The 24,718-nt window shown below is 37.5% G+C and overlaps 1 protein-coding gene across 1 annotated transcript in view; it reads right to left on the bottom strand.

The window, feature by feature from the left end:
• LOC126285431 (cubilin-like) overlaps nt 1-24,718 on the bottom strand; it is a 1,398,426-nt gene that overhangs the window by 509,691 nt on the left and 864,017 nt on the right. The window contains exons 40-41 of the mRNA XM_049984811.1: nt 8,767-8,976; nt 1,660-1,818 (exon numbers count right to left, since the gene is read on the bottom strand). Of these exons, the coding sequence (XP_049840768.1) occupies nt 1,660-1,818; nt 8,767-8,976 (369 nt within the window). The remainder of the gene's footprint in view (nt 1-1,659; nt 1,819-8,766; nt 8,977-24,718) is intronic.

The following is a 24,718-nucleotide window of genomic DNA, read 5'->3' as shown; positions in this document are numbered from 1 at the left end:
GTTAATGTGATGTTTGATTTTTGGGAAAATATAATTACCACTTTTTCGTCTTGGCACCTATTTAGGTTCTGAACACCTTTTTAGGCAGTTACACTGCCAGAAGCAGAGTTTGTTTTGTTTGCAGATCACACAAGTATTGCAATAAATAGTATGTGGAGGGCAGATCTAGAAACATCTGCTAATGATATTTTCATGGATAATAATAAATGGTTTAAAGCCAACTCACTGACATTAAACTTCGAAAAGACTCACTACAAGCAATTAAGAACCTATAAGAGGTTTCCACCCAGCATGTGCATAAAGTATGAAGAAGAGCAGACAGAAGAGGTTGACAGTCTTAAATTCCTGGGATTACAACTTGATAATAAATTCAGTTGGGAGGAGCACACCACAGAACTGCACAAACACCTTAACAAATCTGTATTTGCAATTCGAGTGTTAGCAGACATAGGCGACATAAAAATGAAAGAGCTTGCATACTTTGCCTCCTTTCATTCCATAATGTCATATGGTATAATATTTTGGGGTAACAAACAAAAGTTTTCAGAGTCCAAAAGCATGTAATACGTGTTATTTGTGGAGTAAATTCATAGATGTCCTGTAGAAACCTCTTCAAAGAACTGGGTAAACTAAAAATTGCCTCTCAGTATATGTACTCCTTAATGAAATTTGCCCTAAATAATATATCTCATTTTCCAACAAACAGCTCAGTTCATACATACAATACAAGGAACAAAAATGATCTTCACAAGGACTTAAAAGCACTTACTTTAGTTCAAAAATGGGTCCACTACTCAGGAACACTCATCTTCAATAATTTGCCAGCAAACATAAAAAATTTAGCTATAAATAGAAATCAGTTTAAAAGGAGCCTGAAAGACTTACTAGTAGCCAACTCCTTCTACTCCATTGATGAATTTTGTAATAGAAACAAATGAAGTATTGTATATATTCATCCTATTAGTATTGTTATTTCAGATTTTTTTAAAAAAGAAAAAAAAAAGCCATTCCACATCCACAAGAATCTCCTAAGCACGATCTATGGAACGAAAAACTAATCTAATATAGGAAAGACCAGTGAACACAGAAGTCATTTTTTCTTATGGTGAAGCTTATCACATTTCTACCTATAGCATGGAGTGATGTGGTTTTCTCAGAGTGTCTGATTAATGGTGTGCTTTTGGTTGTTCAGTCAAATTGTTGTTTCCATTTTTCTTCACGATGTTTTTACAACCAATACAGTTGTATTCATCAGGAACTGTAAGCTCTGTTATTATGTATACTCACAGCCTGGAATCCAACCAGACTCAGTGGTCATCAAAATATCATGCATAAAAGTGGAATCACCTACCTAGTTGACCACTTAATGCACTATTAAGAGACAAACTGTTCAGTCACATCCTAAGATATGATTGAAAACAAAGACAGGATAACAGGAGCTGTGAATTGAAAGGCTTATAATACTGATAAAATGGCTCTATTAAACCGTTTCATACACAGAACCCCCCCATAGGTTGTGCAGATTTGGAAAAATTCACTAAAGGGACACATAGTTTACATTATGACACATCCAACTGTACAAATTAAAATTAATATTAGTTACTCATTAAAGGACACATATCAGTAATAACAAAGTATTGTAGGAAAATTGGAACATACCTCTGTAGACAGTAGCTGAGAAGCCCGCATGTTCATGTGATCTGTAATTTGTGTGGAAGACAACTTTAACAAGGCTAGAACCATGGATGTATCCAAGAGATGATGCATTGCTTAAACAAGTCTCTAGAAGAAGTGTCCAATCTTGTCTTCCAAATTTGCCTGTTACACAAAAATCTGTTTGAGTGGCAATCCACTGATTTTCGCATTAAAATTTTCACTTATAAATTTCAAGTTACATATGTCATAAAATTAAACACTGAGTCAAAATGCAGCAGGAAGCAATACACCTTTTTCTTATGTGTGAATTATTAAGGTTTCCTTGATGTATAATGCTTGCAGTTTGATTACTGTGATGTACTGTCCGAGTTGTGCATTCCAGAATAATAGTTTTTCATATCTGCTCCATGTCATTTTGTGGGCTTTTTGTAATTAATAAACTTCTGTTTGCTTCATGATTTAATCCTATAGGCTGGGTGGTATATGAGTTCAAGTATCTGCATTATTTTACTGAACTGTGTTACTATAGGTTTCCATTTAGAAACTGAAGATTCCTTGCTTTTACTGAATTTGTATGTATGGAATTGTGGAATTTGGAGTCTAGTTTAACTACAAGTTCCTTAATTCTTCCCTAGGTAGTGAAATCTTTTCTATTACTGGAGAACTAGCAGGTCATCTGTCACTGCGAATGGCTGTGTGTCTGTGTGTGTGTGTGTGTGTGTGTGTATGTGTGTGTGTGTGTGAGTGTTGGACTGCTGTTTCAACGTGAAAAGCTTCATACTTCTGTTTAAGAATTTAACTTTTGATGTGGTGTTAATTAACATTTGTTTCATCAGTTTTGTTGATTTTTCTACGCACTTTGAATGTTTATGGTATGCTGACAGAGTATATCTGTTCTACGAGATCTTATCAAAAAATCAAAATGACTATATGTTATGTCATAAATGTAAATTTCTGAAAACAAGATTACAAGATGTGCCATGTTCAATAAGAAATTGGGAGTCTGGCATGGGATAGAATGATGATTATAGAAATGACCAACTTACTCATGACATCACACATTCAGAAACCTCCACAACCATCACTTCCTGAACACAACAAAGATTTCAGATCTAACTAACATCACTTAATGTTGATGATGGCACTGAGCAATGCTTTAAACTTCTATTATCTTGCCATTAGGGAAACATATATCTCAAGATGATTCCATCTTATGGTTGAAACAAGTCAAAATAAATCATATAATATGCAACCTACAATTGTACTAAGGAAAGACAATCTCTAAAATCAGCTCAAAATAGAAAAAAATCTTTTGAATTAACAGTATTTGTAAGAGTCAGTACCTCACAATGTTAATTAATTTGAAATCACTCCAACTTTTCCCAGAAAAATCAAGAAAATATCGACTCTTAAAATCAAGAAATCTCTATGCTGATAATGTTTCAAATAAAATATCAAAACCTACTGTTCTTAGTCATATATGCAATAAATTAATTTCTCAAATGTATTTCCCAATAAAAAGATGCTTTTATTAGATATCTTTTTAAGAAGGGCATTAATTATGGAAAATACAAACTTGAGACTGGATGAGGATATTTGCAAATGTGGGACTATGATTTGATCGAAAGCTGTATTGCATATGGACTTCTACAGTGAACATGCCATCTCTCTCAACCTTTTTTATACTATTCAAATGAAAAAAATTGATCTAATAGGATGCTTTTCGTTTTCCTTGTCAAATAGTCACTATAGTTTGGTTATGATTACTTGATAGTTAATGTCTATCACTTGCTGTACAATGTGGAGCAATGTCGGTAGTGTCCACAACAAGGTATGACAGAAAGAAAAAGGAGATGCTCTATCAATAGGTGATTTTCAGTGACCAGTAACTCAACATGGTAGATTATGTGTTTGAAAGCACTGAATTTAAACTCATGTCCTAACCTAACCACAAGATCGTGATGTGCAGTGAATCCAAGAAAATGGTGTTCATCAGTCTGTACCAGAATTAAATACACAATTGCTTTGTTCATGGCATTTAAGGTCAACCTCTACAAGCAAACTCAAGGCAGAAAAATTTGAGTTTCAGTGGTAAAAGTAAACCATAATTTCTCACTATTATTGATTATTTCTGTATATTGAGCAAGCAGTAAAGGAAACAAAAGAAAAATTCGGAGTAGGAATTAAAATCCATGGAAAAGAAATAAAAATTTTAAGGTTCGCAAATGACATTGTAATTCTGTCTGAGACAGCAAAGGACTTGGAAGAGCAGTTGAATGGAATGGACAGTGTCTTGAAGAGAGGATATAAGATGAACATCAACAAAAGCAAAACGAGGATAATGGAATGTAGTCAAATTAAGTCAGGTGATGCTGAGGGAATTAGATTAGCAGATGAGACAATTAAAGTAGTAAAGGAGTTTTGCTATTTGGGGAGCAAAATAACTGATGATGGTCAAAGTAGAGAGGATATAAAATGTAGACTGGCAATGGCAAGGAAAGCGTTTCTGAAGAAGAGAAATTTGTTAACATCGAGTATGGATTTAAATGTCAGGAAGTCGTTTCTGAAAGTAGTCGTATAGAGTGTAGCCATGTATGGAAGTGAAACATAGACAATAAACAGTTTGGACAAGAAGAGAATAGAAGCTTTCGAAATGTGGTGCTACAGAAGAATGCTGAAGATTAGATGGGTAGATCACATAACTAATGAGGAGGTATTGAATAGGATTGGGGAGAAGAGGAGTTTGTGGCACAACTTGACTAGAAGAAGGATTCGGTTGGTAGGACATGTTTTGAGGCATCAATTTAGTATTGGAGGGCAGCTTGGAGGGTAAAAATCATGGAGGGAGACCAAGAAATGAATACACTAAGCAGATTCAGAAGGATGTAGGCTACAGTATGTACTGGGAGATGAAGAAGCTTGCACAGGATAGAGTAGCATGGAGAGCTGCATCATACCAGTCTCAGGACTGAAGACCACAACAACAACAACATTGATTATTTGAAACTATCCTCCCACTAGCTACATGCGCTGCCGCTTTACCAACCAATGAGCAGTACTGGTTGGTACCTGGTTGATAATATACAGAACACAAGCAGATTCTCCACTAGAAAAGAATGGCATAAAGAAAAAAAGAGCAAATAAAAAAGTCTATACATTAATGAAAATGATGCAGCAAAGTATTAAAAAATCAATGAAAGCAATTTATTGAAAAAATTAGGTTTAGAAAAATTAAACATTTCACCACATTTGACCTTGCACACATCAGGTTAATGCGGTAACCACATTGCTATGCTATTACACTGTGAAGGGTTGTTGTATTTATGACTCTGGTGTCCAAGTTGTAATGAATAATTGCAGTCTTCAAAAATTCATGCAATGTCATTTAAAGCTTATCTAATGTAAGCTGATCTCTGTGATTTTAACTGTACATTTGACGCTGAATCATGTCTTGTGTGGAAGTAGTAGTTATGTAGGGAACATGTATATTTCATTAGCATTGTTGTGTGTGTGTGTGTGTGCTTTTTGGTGTGGTTATCGTATGTGGTGAAAAATAAAATAGGTCCAGATACAAGATTTCAGTTTCAAACACATCCAGAGAGAAAGCTGGACAAGGAACAGGAAGTGAAAATTTGTTATTTGTAATTAATTTGCATGAAACATGTAATTGCATGCATAGCAATTGATAGTACAATACATCAGTATACAATCTGAATTTACTTTATAATAGGAACTTAAGAATGTAGTCAAAATTATTTGACATAATAATACCTTAGATTTTAGTTTCTACAATAGGCTATAGAAGCACTGCTCAATGAGCCACAATTTTAGATGTGTTTTGAATGTCTCTCCAGTTATTACCTTCAGTTCATTTGTCAGTGCATTCAAGTATTTGGCTCCATTAATATACTGACTGTTTGCTGTTTCTTTTCAGTGTTCTGTTTATCATGTGAAAATTTTGTACTTGTTTAGTATTGTGATCTTCTTCAGTTAATAGTTTTGTTTCAAACATATACATAGAATAGATAGTCAGAATATTAAAATCTATAAACAATCCTTTATATGATGTTCTAGCATCTTTTTTGCCTAATATTCTCTAGGCTCTATTCTGGAGTTTAAATACTCAGTTTACATGAGTTTTGGAAGTCCCGCAGCACAACAAAAGATCATATCGTAGAAATTGATGTATTAAAGCAAAATACATCATCCTCATTGTTTGAGTATTGAGGTATTGAGCTATTCTTCTTGAAACATATAGGCTAGGTGATAGCCTTCCACATACACTGCCAATTTGTTGTGTCCATAGTAGTTTTCTATCAGTGCGTATACCTACAAATTTACACTCAATGCTGATTTTCCTGTCTTGAGAATCAATACAAGTTTGCAAATCACCAACACTGAAGCGGATTATATTTGTTTTTTGTTAGTTGACTTTTAGATTGTAATTTTCGAACTTTTCCTTTGCAATATCTATAAATTTTTTTACCTCTATGCCGAGATTAAGAATATCATTTTCCCAACCGAGTCCTTAAGTGTCATCTTCATACATTGTAATGAAGGTATCATTTTTTACTACAATGCAAAATATAAAAACGAAAGGACCATTTATCGATCCCTGAGGCACACCAAATTTAATATTTTGGCCCTTGATGTATGATTATGAATAAAATACATTTCACATTTCAACTGTTGTGGCAATCTGGCAACAGCGAATGTTTTCGGTGTGACACTGAGGACTCTGATTGGAGGAAACCAGTTACAACATGTGAAGTATCAACTATCAAATAAATGTAATTGAACTGTAGTCATATGTTTAGGATTTCTCAACCAGTACAGGGAATTCTGTTTTTGCCCCAGAATTTCCTTAATCTGTTATAAACTATTTTGATAATAAATCACATCCATTTGGAGAAGAAACATTACAAGTTGCAATATAGAAAGAATAAATGGGCCTACATAGTATTCAACTGATAATAAGTAGTGATTCACATTAGAAAAATTTCATGCTAAAACATTTTCTGACTTTAGCAAATAAGTAATGGGTCTCCGCAGGGTTCAATCTTGTGTCTTCTTGCATTCTTGCTGCATATAAATGATCTCCCATGTTATATGATTAAGCAGAAATGGTCCTCTCTGACAGAAAAAAACAGCATTATAATCAATTCTAGTTAATATAAACTGATAAAAGTGCACGAATTTTAAAGATTACATATATTGTCTGATCACAGAAAACACAGTTCATTAAATTCTGTATGAGGCAGGATATAACATCAGCAATAACAATGAAATACTTGCTGAATGTTTTGAGCTGAATGATCTAAATTTCTGAGTGTTCATTTTAAAAAGAATATGAAGTAGGAATCACATGCATCTCATACGTTTAAACTTTTGTTTCCACTGAGGGGATATTTCTGTTGGAGTTTAACCAGAAATTTAAAAATTTCCATTTTTGTCATGTTCAAAGTGAATCATTTTAGATTTGTGCCTCCAATGCAGAATTTTATCTCCAAAATTTCAAATAGTATACTCAAGTCCCAAAAATGCCAGTGTCATGTTGTTATAGATAGCACTACTCACAGATTTAGTTTTTCCAAACTGGTTGGGCATCAGGAAAGGCTGTGTTTTTGCCTGACAATTTCATTAATCTGTTATAAACTATTTTTATACACTCCTGGAAATGAAAAAAAGAACACATTGACACCGGTGTGTCAGACCCACCATACTTGCTCCGGACACTGCGAGAGGGCTGTACAAGCAATGATCACACGCACGGCACAGCGGACACACCAGGAACCGCGGTGTTGGCCGTCGAATGGCGCTAGCTGCGCAGCATTTGTGCACCGCCGCCGTCAGTGTCAGCCAGTTTGCCGTGGCATACGGAGCTCCATCGCAGTCTTTAACACTGGTAGCATGCCGCGACAGTGTGGACGTGAGCCGTATGGGCAGTTGACGGACTTTGAGCGAGGGCGTATAGTGGGCATGTGGGAGGCCGGGTGGACGTACCGCCGAATTGCTCAACACGTGGGGCGTGAGGTCCCCACAGTACATCGATGTTGTCGCCAGTGGTCGGCGGAAGGTGCACGTGCCCGTCGACCTGGGACCGGACCGCAGCGATGGACGGATGCACGCCAAGACCGTAGGATCCTACGCAGTGCCACTTCCCAGCAAATTAGGGACACTGTTGCTCCTGGGGTATCGGCGAGGACCATTCGCAACCGTCTCCATGAAGCTGGGCTACGGTCCCGCACACCGTTAGGCCGTCTTCCGCTCACGCCCCAACATCGTGCAGCCCGCCTCCAGTGGTGTCGCAACAGGCGTGAATGGAGGGACGAATGGAGACGTGTCATCTTCAGCGATGAGAGTCGCTTCTGCCTTGGTGCCAATGATGGTCGTATGCGTGCAGGTGAGCGCCACAATCAGGACTGCATTCGACCGAGGCACACAGGGCCAACACCCGGCATCATGGTGTGGGGAGCGATCTCCTACACTGGCCGTACACCTCTGGTGATCGTCGAGGGGACACTGAATAGTGCACGGTACATCCAAACCGTCATCGAACCCATCGTTCTACCATTCCTAGACCGGCAAGGGAACTTGCTGTTCCAACAGGACAATGCACGTCCGCATGTATCCCGTGCCACCCAACGTGCTCTAGAAGGTGTAAGTCAACTACCCTGGCCAGCAAGATCTCCGGATCTGTCCACCATTGAGCATGTTTGGGACTGGATGAAGCGTCGTCTCACGCGGTCTGCACGTCCAGCACGAACGCTGGTCCAACTGAGGCGCCAGGTGGAAATGGCATGGCAAGCCATTCCACAGGACTACATCTAGCATCTCTACGATCGTCTCCATGGGAGAATAGCAGCCTGCATTGCTGCAAAAGGTGGATATACACTGTACTAGTGCCGACATTGTGCATGCTCTGTTGCCTGTGTCTATGTGCCTGTGGTTCTGTCAGTGTGATCATGTGATGTATCTGACCCCAGTAATGTGTCAATAAAGTTTCCCCTTCCTGGGACAATGAATTCATGGTGTTCTTATTTCAATTTCTAGGAGTGTATTACTGTGTACAAAACACCAAGACAAATTCAATAGATACCATGCACTTACCATTATATATCTGAACTTTAGCACTGTGACACCAGTTTGAATATGCATGTACATCAAGAGTCCTGATTTTGACTGCTACATGGCTGGTAGGGGGTGTTTCAAATATCCACACACAGTCCATTGGTTCATACCCAGACCCAAAATTTGGTGAGGAGATGTTTACTTGTGAAGTACTAATCATTGCTCCAAGCTGAGTGGTGCTCCCACAGCCTGTAATATTTAATGCAATGTGTGAAAAGCGAGTATTTATTTTTTTTCAAAATATCAATATATACTCAAAATATAAAATTCAAAAGAGGAAAACACCTACTTTCAAATCATTCTGAACTATAATCTAAAGATACTGACTGAGGAGAAGCTATTTTTCCTAACCACTCACTATTCTCTTCTAACAAGCAGAGAATGCAGCAAAAATGAGGAATTAATATAAAAAAAGAGCATTTTATTTGATTTACTGCTGGTTTTGCTATAATCAGCCATGAGCATCTTCTGATATTTATGGCATTGGCATCAACATGTTTAAATCCTGATTGGCAATACCATCATGACAAAGCAGTTGTATTGAGGATGTGCTGAATGAAGTTTCAGACCTTCTAATGTGTTGGCAACAGTGCAATGAGCATCTGAAAATGACTGCAGCTGATGAGTCAAACTAGTAATAAATCAAAGAATACACTAACTGGGACAATTTATCTGTACATTAATTTGTAGTGGACAGTGTATCTTCTGCAGATGCTACATTCATTTGCCAAATTTTTGCCTAGCCGGGCTTAAGAGATCATCCAAAAAAATTTTTGCTTGAACCTGAAACTGGCACATGTCACAAGAGGATGAAAATTAATTACAGTTGCTAAGTACACGGTGTTATCCCAAAGTAAGCAAGAAATAAATGCAGAATAAATCCAAACATTTCACCCATGAAGATAGTTTGTGCTTTGGATCATCATACAACAACCAACAAGCTTGCAATAAACATTGCATCTCCATCTACATCTGCATCTAAACGCTGCAAACCAAAGTGAGATGTGTGGTGGAGTGTACATCCCTTGTACCAGTTGCTAGGGTTTCTTCCTGTCCCATTCACATGTAGAGCATTGGAAGAATGATTGTTTGAATGCTTCTGTTCATGCAGTAATTATTCTAACCTTATCCTCCGATCCCTATGTGAGCAATACATAGGTAGTTCTAGTATATTCCTAGACTCCCCATGTAAAGCTGAATCTTGAATTTTTATTAACAGATTTTCTCAGGACAGTTTATGTATATCTTCAAGAGTCTTCCAATCCAATTCCTTCAGTATCTCTGTGACACTCTATCACAGATTCAACAAACCTGTGACCATTTGTGCTGGCCTTCTCCATATACGTTCAATATCCCCTGTTAGTCCTATTTGGTACAGGTCCCACACACTTGAACAATACTCTAAAACCAATTACATGGGTGATTTGTAAGAAATCACAAAGTGCAAAATTTTACATTTCTGAAAATTTAAAGCAACTTATGAGTTTCTGCACCACTTTAAAATCTTATCAAGATCTGACTAAATATTTATGCAGCATCTTTCAGATAGTACTTCATTATAGATAACTGCATCATCTACAAAAAGCCTGATTTTACTATTAACATTGTCTGCAAGGTCATTAATATACAACATGAACAGCCAGGGTCCCAACACTTCCACGAAGGATACCCAAAGTTACTTCTACATCTGATGATTACTCTCCATCCAAGGTAACACACTGTGTCCTCCCAACCAAAATGTCCTCAGTTCAGGCACAAATTTCAAAACTCTTTGAATTCAAAACTTGATTACAGTACATTGTTTCTCAAGCACGGGCAGTGTAATCATCACCACTCCCACACTCATTGCAAGTCCTCCAGTGCTTACAAAGTGCATAAATTCCTATAGAAAAAAATTCTTTTGTTAGTCTGCACAACCACTCTTGCACCTCTTCATCAGCATGGAACTTCTTTCCTCCCATTGCGTCTTTGAGTTGTCCAAACATACGGAAATCACTTGGGCAAGGTCTGATGAGTATGGTAGATGAGGAAGACACTCAAAATGCAGGTCTGCGACTTTTGTAGCTGTTGTATTGGCAGTGTGGGGCCGTGCATTGTCATGTTGCATAAGAACACCTGCTGACAGCAATCCACATTTCTTTGATTTGATTGCCAGCCGCAGGTGATTATTTGGGAGATCTGTATATGATGCACTGATGACAGTGATCCCAATAGGCATGTAATGCTCCAAAAGGATGCCTTTTTCATCCCAAAAGAGAGTCAGCATCACATCCTCTGTTGATGGTTCTGTTTGAAACTACTTTGGTTTTGGTGATGAGGATTGACGCCATTCCTTACTCGCTCTCTTCGTTTCCAGCTGGTGGAAGTGAACCCAGGTTTCGTCTTCAGTAACAATTCTTGCAAGGAAGCCATGACCTTCTCATTCAAATCACTGAAGAACTTCTTCACAAGCATCGTCTTCTCATGTCAGGAGTCAGTTGCCGTGGCACCCATCTTGCAGACACTTTGTGAAACTGAAGTACGTCATGCACAATGTGGTGTGCTGACCCATGACTAATCTGTAAACATGCTGCAATGTGATTCAGTGTCACTCAGCAGTTTTCCTTCACTATGGCTTCAACTGCTACAATGTTCTGTAGAGTCACAACTCGTTGTGCCTGACCTGGATGAGGAGCATCTTCCACTGAAGTCACACCATTTGTGAACTCAATGTTTCACTAAAGAAATATGAATGTATTATTTCTTCTATGCACATCAAAAATACAGACTTTCACTTATTCACATAACCAACATGGCTACCACCCATTGCACTCTAAAATAATGTGTGTCTACCCTCCTTTTACCGAGGAACAGGAAAAACACTCTATGTTTTTAACATTTGAAAATAAAAAGTACATGATTGGTAGGTGCAGGCTCTATGCTGGGCTACTGCCTTACCTTTTCTCTTTGTACTGTAATATAAAAAAATTGAAGAAGACCACCTATGTACTTCGGAGTAATCATGAAGATCAGATTCACATATCATGGACACAATTGACATTTTGTAGGTGAATACAGTGTTCAGACAGAGTATTATTAATTGGTAAACATAAATCCATAACAAGAGAAAGTCTCTTTCATCCATGCAGAACTAATATGAACCTATTTACAGGCACAGCCCAGTTTATTATGCTTGTCCAAGCACTGAAAATTTAAAACTTATTATTTCCATATATCTAAGCACATTTTATTATATGTTTTTATTATATTATAAAGTGCAACCATGACAGGGCAAGAGTCCTTCTAATTTACTTATTAGTGTGTAAGATGGTACCTAACATGGAACCCATATATGAAATGTGAATGTGAATTGTATATTTATTTGTCAACTGTATTATTGTCAATGTCTATGTCTGAAACAACTCTGCTGTAGAGTGAAAATTTCATTCTAATGTCTATGTCTATATAAAAATGTATGTATATCTAAAAACAAAGATGATGTGACTTACCAAACAAAAGCACTGGCAGGTCGATAGACACACAAACAAACACAAACATACACACAAAATTCAAGCTTTCGCAACCAACCTACCCTTTTCCTAGACCTCTCCAGTCCTCTTCCTTCACCCCTCTTCATTCCCCTTCAACCCTTCTGCCTGAAGAAGCAGCCATTGGCTCTGAAAGCTTGACAATTACAATAATCTTTTATGTGTGTGTTCTGCTGCCACTTGGTGAGTAGATTTTTTATCTATCCCATAAAATAATATGTTGGAAGGGGAGTTACACACCAACACAATGTGGCCTTTAGTTTGACACTTGTTGCAATGCTTCGGGTACGCACCGCACTCATGTTGGACAATGCAGTATGGGCAAGACAAAAAGGGGGCACATGGCCACTGTTGTGACATGGCCTGTTATTGCTGTGACCATAAATGATGCTGCCCCATGGAAATCTGAATCGAAGGTTGCACTGCTGCAGTGACTTCCCTGTCATCCTCAACACTTTCCTAACAGGGTCTGACCGAACAACCTCTAATCCCCCAACCAACCACTGGGATGCAATCTGAGCACCTGAGGCCAATGATGCTTCGAAGGACTGTGCTATATTGAGCAAATTGGTAGCCATCAGATTCTTATGTTGAAGCGCTTGTTCATGGACTTCCTTGTCTGGGGCCACATGAATAATAACATCATGTACCATGTGAATGTCATGTGACTAGGGCCTCCTGTCGGGTAGACTGTTCACCAGGTGCAGGTCTTTCTATTTGACATCACTTCGGCGATTTGCGCATTGATGGGGATGAAATGATGATGATTAGGACAACACAACACCCAGTCCATGAGAGGAGGAAATCTCCAACCCAGATGGGAATCAAACCCGGGCACTTAGGATTGACATTCTGTCGCACTGACCACTCAGCTACCAGGGGCAAAAATGTACCATGTAATCAGCATAGGATTTGTGATGGGTAATAGTGACAAATTTACACTGATGGTTCAACCCATGTAATTCTGCAGCCCAGGCTTTGTAAGACTGGTGTGGGTGTTTCTGAAAATGGTAAAATTCTACATGCATCACACTGGCGTGTTCTGTCACAGCAATAGGTTGAGAGAAGCTCTCACATGTCATTAACTGATAAGCTGGCCAGTTATTGAAAAGGCACAAGTTGGCACAACAACTGATACATGCATGGTCAAAGCCAGGAATTAAAGAAAGTCCTACACAAGTTTGTACCCCATGCAAAAAAACGTAGACTGAACCTAACATACAGAAACTGTCCTGGATATTACACTACAAACATAGTTCATTCTTTGTTTTCATTTCTAATAGAAAATTGGCAAAATGAATACTTGAGTATGGCAGGTCTTTCATCTAGTATTATACAAAAAAGATATTGTCTGATTAACACAGATTCAGAAAATAGATATTTATATCCTACATTTGATAAACTGTGATACAAGAGAATATATGGGACAAAATATGAGACACTTCCTTTTCTTAGTTCCAACTGTATTTCTGAATTTGCGAAGTTTAATTTGAAATTATTAAAAATAAATCCAAAGGAAATAAGAAAATATTAAATACTGACTCCAGGTTGAAATATCAACAATAAAAGGGAAAGGGTAAACAGCTACTCACCATAAGGATGATGCTCTGAGTTATGACAGGCACAACAAAAAGACTGCTACATATAAGTATTAGTAAAGAAAGAAATGAAAGCAATGGTATCCCACAACAATTTTTATAACATGCTGAGGGGTGCTGCTTGAATGTTTATATGTACACAAATGAATTTGAATTTGGTCAGGACAATTAAGATGATGACTTGCATCGGCCAATATGTGCCACTTCCCCAGAAATTATTGCAGAAGTGCTGACTGAATGTGTGAGTAACTGCCAAACATGTATGGGTGCCATCTGATTGGGCACATCACGTTTTAAGAGTGGAATTGCATATGAAAAAATTATCTGCTAGATGGATGCCATTACTCTTAACGCAGAATCATAAATGCATCAGAATGGAAATGTCCAAACAATGTTTGTCTGAGTTTCAGAACAACCAACAAGATTTTTAGTGATGGTTTGTGACCACAGATGCAACCTTGGTCCACTACTATATAGCAGAGTCAAAAAACAGTCAAATTAGTGGAAATATGTTGATTCATCACCACAAATGAAAGCAAAGGTAATATGACCAGCTGGAAAAAGCATGGTGTCAGTTTTCTAGCATGGGAAAAGGATTCTGTATATTTCTTCCTAAATAGGTGTCCATCCATTCCATATCATTATGCTGAATGATCAAATACAAGTAAGTGGATAACCATGAAAAAATATTTCATGGGATCAAGAACTGAGTGACTTCAATATATCTGTAGCATTTCACCACAATCACACTCAATCATATACACAATATATCAAGGATGAATTTGGTGGATAATGTAATGTTCAGAGTAGCACACCCTTATTTTCTACATTCCATATGAAATTTACTCATTTCTAATAGTCCTCATTTTGTGGTATAATAGAGACAACGTATCCAAGACATTAATAACTTTTCCATAACAACATTAAATTTAATATAGAGAAACGTTAACGCTATCTGTCAATATTTATATTTACATAATTTCATTACACTGGATCTTCAGATTAGAATAACAATATTTTTGATGAATTTACTGGTTTCTCAGTCTTCTCCAATCTTTATCATTTTGTTAGTGAACAGATGCTGTTTTTGGAAAGATAAGGGAATGTTTCCCTATTTGATAATATCCTGATTATTCACACATAAACAAAATTTAGAAGTAGTATCCATATTTGAGATTGTGAGTAGATTAGCACTATTTGCTGTTGGTTCTAAGTATACTTAACAGAAGAGGCCTGTGATAGCTTATTATCCCATTAATATATCTTGTTGGCCATTAAAATTCCAAAACTGAGAAGACAGCTTGCGACAATAGTCAGGAATGTATGAAGTATACTATATGCCAGGATATTCAAGCCATTAGAATTTCAGTCCAACCACATAAAGTAAATATGAGAAATGAACAATACATTCTGTATGCAAGAAATAACTAGGAGCACGTTTCTTATTCAGCAACCACAGATCATGTTATGCTTCATGTAAACTGAAGAAATGTCTGAAAGTATGAATCAGAATTTGGCAGAGGCAGTTTCATGACCAACTGAGGCTGCAGTTTAACATTTCATGACATTGCTGCTTGTGTTGGTAGAGATCCCATAACTGTCACCCTGCCTTCCATCTAACCTGCCAAATGCACAAGCTGCTCTACCCTCTCCCCACTTTGTCCCAGTATGCTCCCACAAGTGGCACTTTACCATCTCCCAACCCTATCCTGCAATCCCTCCCTCTCAACGCCCTAGCCTCCTTTTTACCCTCACCACACAGTTTACTTCTCCAATCAAACACTGCTGTTTGCGATCTGGCCTTGTCAACCTTAGACTTTGGTCATGCATTTGTGAGCTACGATTGTGTAAGTGTGTGTGTGTGTGTGTGTTGTCTAATTCTAATGAAGACCTGTTTCTCACCAAAAGCTTTGTTCGACAGTCTTTTTGTGCCTATCTGTGACTCGCCATCTCTGCTAAATGGTGAGTAGCAATTATCTTTTCCATAATATTGCTGTTATTCCTACCTGGATTTTCCCTTGTTTGATTGTCCCTCCAGTTTTGTGGCTTTATTAAGGTTCACTATATATAATTCCATACTGAAGTTAAATGGCCAAGCAATTCTTTCTCACACTACGGTGGATTTCCCAATAACTCTTTTTAATAGTAATTCTTTTCTTGACACCTTTGGTGCTTGCTTTGTGTCTCCAGTCTATTAACCAGATAGGATACTAAGGTGTTTTTAGCTGTTTTTCTCCCAGTTTACAGCCTGTGTTGTGTGATTTCCCTGTGGCCAATTCACTGACAGTTCTGTATGCAGTCTCTACCCAATTCTTGAAAAGTAACAAAATGTGGTGTACCCACACCTCTCTAAAATACTGCTTCATGGTGCAAATTTAGAATTCACGAGTGAATGCTAGGCAGATATTCTGTTTGTTTCTCCTTTTCTCACACAGAACTTCATCTTTAAGGTATTTTGTGGTCCATTCTCACAAGAATTGTACATTTTTAATGCCAAAGTTTTCTTTGTCACAGTCTTCTTCTATATTTTCCTTTTCATCCTCTACATCTCCCCTAACCTATGTTGAGGCATGGAGGTGAACTCAACATGACTAACGAAACGGCTGTACAAAGGTCAGGATAAACCACCCCTTCCTTCACGTGGACATGGTTTAAGAGTGTTGGTGGTGACAGGGCTCAAGTGGTAGACTGCTAATAAGACATCCCTGAACACATTAGACTTTTATACATTTTAGGTACAGAGGTGTGATCACTGAGAGAGTGGAGGTTGTTGGCCACGGTTGTCATCATCTTATCATCTCCTACCAGAAGGACTGCCTGGGCAGCAGTGTGTGCAGGCAGTGTCACCTGCTACTGCCTGTAGAATGGCAGTAGTTGGCAGAAACAGTGTTCTGCAGTCGATGAATGGCTGCCATGTCCACGCTGCTTGTCCACAACGGGGCAGCACAGGGAGTGATGGTACTCAAACTGTAGCCCCCATTATGATCGACATCAAAGGCATGTGCCCTCTTCTAGCTGTGGTCAGTGGCAAGATGGTCCACAAGGACCAAAATGCAACAACAGGGTAGCCAAGCAGCTACCAGTCCAGACTCAAACTTACATCTCATTATGGAGCTGGACATCCTCATGAGGTAGTCACATAGTCACATGACATGGGAAACAGTGGAGTGAAGATGCCAGGTAGTTTGCATACAATCTTCTGCTCAGTTGGAAGACTGTAGCTTCTAGAGCCTACATGCAGAGAAGGTGACTGGATGCATCATTGTGTATTGTAGACGGTCTTTGTCTCTAGATTGAGGCTGACATTGATGGCATAGCTTGGCATTACATACACAGCCAGATACTACCTGAACACACTGAGAGAGAGTGTCTGACTATACATACATGCAAACCTGGATGGCTAGTGCTGTACTCTTACCAGCGCTTAAATCTGGAAATGAAGACAAGTTGGCACACTCACTCACTACCATGAACAATAGTGACTTCACGTGGATTGCTTTTATCATCCAGTCAGCTTTTCTGGATGTCCTGTTGTAGCTGACAGTGTTTCAATTTTCCTATTTGTAAGTGGTGGTGGGTATATTTGCAGTGTCAGAGTAGTGAACAAGTACTCTTCAACTCTGAATATGTCTTCTTACTTCACTGTGCATGGTCACCATAACGACAGCACCTCTCTCCCTATGATGTCATTTTGTTGTAATGGGTCATGGTGCAACACACATATACAAGGTGAGGCCGTTTGTTGTAATGGGTCATGGTGCAACATGTGTATACAGGGTGGGATCAAAAAGTAATGGGAATATATTTTAAAGAATCTTAATTTATTTATTGACATCAGCTTTTCCCCCTTTAATGTAATCCCCCTCAAACATAATACACTTGTGCCTGCACTTCTCCTAACCTTAGGAACAGTTCTGGTATTCACTTTTCATTATGGTGTTCACCTTCTTCAGCTATTTTGCTTTCATCTCACTGATGACTTAAAAATTATGACCTTTCATGGTTATATTCAGCCTCAGGAATAGAAAGAAGTCACAGGAGCTCACATTTGGTGAGTACAGTGGCTGACACAAAATAACAGTTGTGTTTGTTGCCAAAAACTCACGAACAAATACTGATTTGTAATGCAATTTCCACAAGTAGTTTTGCCACAATTCTAGTCATTCCATTTTCTTCAGATTGCTTCATGCAAGTGGCACATGACTCCTTGTTGACTATACGACCACAAGGCAGCAACTCATGATGCACTATCTCACTGTAAACGAAGAAAACAGTGAGAAGAACGTTAACATGTGACCATACTTGGAAATTATTTTTTGGTCTTGACTCTTCAGACAGTTTCTATTGGGATGCCTGGGCCTTGGTTTCAATGTCATACTCATATACCCATGTTTCGTTACCTGTTATAACCTTCTTTAGAAGTTTTGGATTGTTGTCGACTTCATTCAGCATTTCCTTAGCAATGTCTACATGGCATTATTATTGGTTGAAATTCAAGAATTTTGGAACAAACTTGCTACAGCATGTTTCATGGCCAAAACATTCAAAAAAATTGCTTGGCCTGTGCCAAATGATATGCTGACATCATCATAAACATCTCTAATGGCGATTTTTCAGAACCATTTCATTGTCATCAATAATTGATGTGCTAGGGAGTAGATTCACCAAAATCCACGGTCAACATTCTGAATATGGTTCTGCACTTTATTCCATTTTTCCAGAAAAGTTTAATGCAAATTTTTTGATACATCTTTTTCAAAAGTAAATATTTGTCAATCATTTGAAAACAAGTATAACCTTTTAAACTGTCATCAATAAACCAAACATTCAAAACAACTTAAAATGCAAACATACCTCAGGAACATGTGTACTAACAAGATAAAAAAATATTTTGAAAATCAGATGTATAAAGTCTACAAAATTAAAATATTCCGATTACTTTCATATCTCATAAATGAAGCTTACATAGTAGCTTTGTTTTATAACACTAATCACACATTGCTTCACATATCAAAACATGACAACATGATACATGTTTTCAAGGTCCATACTCATTACTTCCAACACCAGTAAAATATTTCATAGTAAAAGCAAAGAATCCCTTGTACGTACATTCTCAATGTCATACTATGATGTAGTAAGGAGTCATGATTAATTTTTTATCATACGAATAAAAGAGTGTAGTGCCTGTGAGTGACTGACAACGCCATCTGTAGTGGCGAAGTTTGTGAATGTACATATGGGGCATGAAAGTTATTAGGGGTATGAATGTCACAGTGAATACACAAGAGCCATGTAAGTATCAACTAGTGCAGCTCTTTATCACAATGCTAGCATCCAGAAGGTGGCACAGCCAGCATTCTTTGCCACTGTATCAGTGTAACCAAATCCAGGACACAGAGTTTGCATGAATGTAAATAAAGCTTTATTTATTTCTGATATCTGTAAGTATCTCTATATTTTTAATATAATAATAATGTGTCTTTTCTTGGTTTGTTGGTTTAGACAGTAAATGGACTAAACTGCACAGTCATCAGTCTCCATGAGTGTCTATTGTCTTATCATTATTGTAAACCAGTGTTTCTTTAAAGAGAGAGAGATTGGTTGATTTGGGGGAGGGGGGGCAAACAGCGAGGTCACTGGCCCCATCAGATTAGGGAAGGACGGGGAAGGAAATCGGGCATGGCCTTTCAAAGGGACCATCATGGCATTTGCCTGAAGCGATTTAGGGAAATCACGGAAAACCTAAATCAGGATGCCAGATGCGGGTTTGAACCATCATCCTTCCGAATGTGAATCCAGAGTGCTAACAACTGTGGCACCTTGCTCAAGAGAGAGAGAATTTAAAGTACTGTTGTTTTGTACAAATAGAATAAGAATAGACAGAGGGCCTACTTGTTTACTGAGACAGTGGCAACACTATCAATGGAATAAACACTTCGTATATTAACACGACATGCAAAGACTATTTGCAGTGACATTATGTGAAGTATAATTACTTGCCAACATGTCTTTGTACCCAAAGAATGGAAAAGTGATTACTATTAGAGAACATTTCAGTTTTACAGGCAGTGTACAAGAAGAATCCAACAAAGCAATGTTTAAAGCCACACTAGCCTGGAAATGTATGGTAAAAATGTCATCTGTTAGTCTGGGACAGATTATGGAATCTGTTCCATCATGAGTGGTCAGAAAGGATATGTTTCATTTTTTGCTTCTGTATAAAGTATTTGCGATCTCTCTCTGTAAAGTGTTTGGACAGTAAAAGTAATAAATTTCGTCTCACTGTGTAAGACTTACTGGTAATATATGAAACTAATTCCAGGTTACCTACCTATGTTAAAATGTTTATGTTAAAAGCAAATAGTGAATGGAGAACACCAGCTACAATGCAGAGAAGGATGGAATGTGCAAAAAGAAGAGTTATACTTATCATTGTGTGGAAATTTAAGATCAAAAGGATATCTGGCTTTAAAATTGACAATGCTTTTTGTTAAACCATCCCAATCTTCAGAACTTGGTTCTTGTTATGTGATATGAGTAAAAGTTTTCAATTATCTTCTAAATTGGAGACAGAGCTGCTGAATACAGAGGATACTGTTATCACTTGCTTTATTAACCTCTTGTTAAAAAAATTGTATTTTTTTTTTAATAATGAGATACATAACTGACTAACATCAATAATAATCGAGGAATCTCATTGGTACTTGTCACATACAATATTTTCTCCAAGGCCTTACTAAACAGAGCTGAACTTCAACTGGACCCACAGCTAGGAGAATACCAGATAGAATTTAGAAAAGGACACTCTTTTACTGAAGAGATACTGAACCTGAAGTCAGTGCTATGACAAGTAAAAATGGCTGGCAAGAAGTATGTAATCATCTTCATTGACATCAAGAAGGCACATGACTCAGTTGACAGACCTTCTCTCATGAAGATCTTTCAAAAACTAGGGCTACAGGAGAAGACCCACAGCCTTTGTAGATTGTATTTTATTGGTCCTGTTGTCTACATAGCAGCTTATGCATAAGACATTGGACAAGTCAAGTTATAAATATACAGGCTGAAAGTAATTTCAAGGCATTCATATGTAAGCTTACAATAATACACTTTACACGTAAGTATTTATATAACACATTTCATAAATTTAAATTTTCTTCAATGGAGTAAAAGCAGTGATGCTGTAAATATGACTTTAGAGATTTTCCAAATGTATTGACCTCAGTGATAGCTTTTATGTTTTCAGGAAGTTTGTTATAAAGCTTAACTCCCATGTGAAAAGTACCTTTTTGGCACAGTGCTGTGCTGATTTGAGTCATATGTAAGTTTCTGTTTTGTCTGGTAAAGTGCTCATGTATATCACAGTTTTTTTGTAGTCTCCGGTCCTTGCCTATTACATTTAAGGGTTTCCATAATGTATACACATGGTAATGGGGGAATACCAGATTTCTTAAACAGGGGTGTACAAGAGTCTCTAGGTTTGCACCCAAACAAGATTCTAATGGCCCTTTTTTGTAGTTTAAAAGTGCTATTAGCTGTTTTAGAGTTTCCCCAGAAGGCGACCCCATGTCTGAGACGAGAATGAAAGTACGCATGATATGCATTCAATACTGTTTTCTCACTACAGCATGATTTTAATGAACAAAGAAGATAACATGTTTTGCTCAGTTCAGAATTGAGATATTCAATATGCTTATTCCATCTGATGTTACTCTGCAGCCATAGTCCTAAGAATTTGGTTTCAGTACTGTTACCAACTGGCTCATCATTGATAGAGACTGATGGGATAAACATGTCCTTGTTAGGAACATTGCGGAATTTTAGAGCAACGGTTTCCTTACTGTTTATGACAAGCTGATTACTCTGTGCCCTGTTACTAAGTTGTTTCGTGACCGTGTTTACTGTCTATTGTAACTGTTCATCGTCGCCTCCTTTTAGTAGAATCGTGGTGTCATCTGCAAATATGATTGTTTTGTGTGCATCACTATTTAAGCTTAGATCATTTATGTACAGAAGAAACAGAAGGGGTCCCAATACGGATCCTTGGGGTACACCACATTTTATTTGTTTATAGTCAGATAAGTGATTAGATACAGTTTTTAGTTCAATATTTGTGTGCTTGACACACACTGCCTGCATACAATTTGTCAGGAAGGAACTGATCCACTTGTTGGACAGACCTCGAATACCATATCTTTCTAGCTTTGATAGCAGAATTTTATGGTCCACCATGTCAAAAGCTTTTGAGAAGTCAATAAAGACTCCTACTGTTACCTGTTTTTTGTCCATCAGGTTTAGAATGGAATTGATGCACTCATAGATAGCAGTTGTTGTTGACCTCTTATTTCTGAATCCATGTTGTTCATTACATAGGATGCTGTTTTTATTAATAAATTTCATAAGTTTCTCATACATCACTTTTTCCAGTACTTTAGAGATGCAGGAGGAAATTGTGATGGGTCTGTAGTTATTTGCATTGTCTTTATCCCCTTTTTTAAATACAGGAATAACTTTTGATGTTTTCAACACATCAGGGACAGTGCCTGCCTGAAGTGAGCAGTTGCATAAATGTGTGAGAACTTCAATCAGGTTTGATGCGCTCTTCTTTAACATTGTTGCAGGTATACCATCAATACCTGCCGATTTGGAATTTTTTAGTCCTTTTATTGCTTTAGCTACTTCATCTTGTGAAACAGAACTGATGTACATTGATCCTCTACATGCACTTATTTTATATTCATTTGCCTGGGTGCTCTTAAAGTTTGACTGTAACATATTTTCAGCAACACCTGTGAAAAAGTTGTTAAATGTGTTGGCTACTTCTAAGGGGTTTGTTACTTTTTTATTTTTATGTGATAGTGTTATATTTTTCCAAGGTTGTCTGTATTCTCCGCATTCTTTTTTTATAACACTCCACATAGCCTTTGATTTATTAGCTGAATTATAAATGATTTCATCATTATGCATTATTTTTGCTGCTTTTATTACATTTCTTAATATTTTGGAGTATTTTTATAGTATGCGAGTACTTATCCAACAGACTTTAAGCAATACTAGATCACGAGTAAAGTTCAGAGGAACCCTCTCAGAAAGTTTTGAAATCAAATTGTGGAGTAAGACAGGGAGATGGTCTGTCCCCTCTCCTCTTCAACTGTGCCCTGGGAAATGTAATAAGAGAGTGGCAGATGGAGCTAGCTTGAGAGGGGATTCCAAATGGTATATCTCTGGAACATATGTGCAATAGGCTCAATGTTGATTGCCTGGCTATTGCTGATGACCTAGCACTGTCAAATCCCACTCCAAACACAACGGTTGAATGTCATGGTCCTAAGTTGGATTATACGAAATAAGAAGATGAAGAAAAAAATACTACAATTAATGACATTATGTAGCTCAAAATGATTAGTTACAAATTTTTGGAAATCACCATTAATAAAATCAATTATATAGTCAGGCACTGGGCTTGAATTTAAAAAATCTTGAAACTTTGTCATTTTTTAATTTCTGTGTAGCTATGAAGAACCATGTATTTCACATTGGTTTCCCTGAACAGAAATACGGGAGGAGCTGCGAGAAGCACAGTGGACTTATTCATCTTGTACTGTTGGTTAGCACTTGTCAGGTCAACTATGTACTGTCAGCACTTGCAGTCTCTAATGTAGTTACATCATATTCCTCTTCATTTTCCAAGCTGCTGAATTCAGTGTCAAATTCAAGATCTGTATATACATCCTTTTTGAAAGCACTGCCTAAATAACAATACAGAACAGAAGCTTAGAGCATGCCTTTTGTTGTCAAATATCCAAAGCTGCACACAGTAAAGACACTATTCAGTGGCATCCACCTCAACCAAAACATGACAGCCAGGCTACAAACATAGAAATGGATGCTCTATAGTGACCAAACATTTAATTCAGTGCAGAAACATTATAGACAAGGTCTTATTTTTTTAAAGTTCTTAAATTGCCCGAATATGCTCAGGATTTTAAATTTATGCCAAAATAGTAATGATGAGATAACTCAGGATTTTTATTAAGGTGTTAATGAAAATTTGTTGCTGTTTCCTGTTGTGGAGGAGTCACTGAATGAAATTAGAAGTGGTTAAATGAGAAGAGTTAATTAATAAAGTCTAGGTTTTGCTCACTAAATACACAATTCTTTCTTACTAAATAGCCAAGTTGCTTTGCTTTCTCAGTCAAGTGTTATATGACTGTGATAAGGATCTATAAATTAAAAAGACTTAAGAGCTTATCTTGTTTAGTGTAACACTGAAGTTGAATAGTGGGAAATGTTGCAGACTACCAATTGCCTAACGAATAAAAGAGATAGTTGTATTTTGGCTGTGGACACCATGATTTGCTGAGAGGACATTTTAGGGCCACACATTACAATTGAGTGTTTATGTGACAAAAATATTTTCTGTTGTTCCTCAAGTTAAGTGAAGGTGAGCCACATTCACAACACTCACCATACAGATGCTTTATGCCACAGGCTTTACATGGGTCACCTTTATTTTACAATCAAAAACATTATTTATAACCCATAAATATCACTGGCATGAAATTACACTCCTTCTTCATTGAATAAGTTAGAAGTAGGACCATCTCCAAATGAGACTTTCTCATACATTAACACTGACCTTTTGGAATGATAACAGTGAGACCTTACAGTGTGTTCCAAAAATCAATATTTTCTTATATAATGTAGTTTTTGAATTATTAACTTACGGGCTAATATCCCTAAATCTAGAGCACATAGAGATGAAAGATTCAGAAAAGTGTCTCTTAGTTTTCACCTAAGAGC

Source organism: Schistocerca gregaria, chromosome 8 (genome assembly GCF_023897955.1).
Source record: "Schistocerca gregaria isolate iqSchGreg1 chromosome 8, iqSchGreg1.2, whole genome shotgun sequence".
Lineage (NCBI taxonomy): Eukaryota > Metazoa > Arthropoda > Insecta > Orthoptera > Acrididae > Schistocerca > Schistocerca gregaria.
This window is presented reverse-complemented; position numbering and strand designations above follow the sequence as displayed.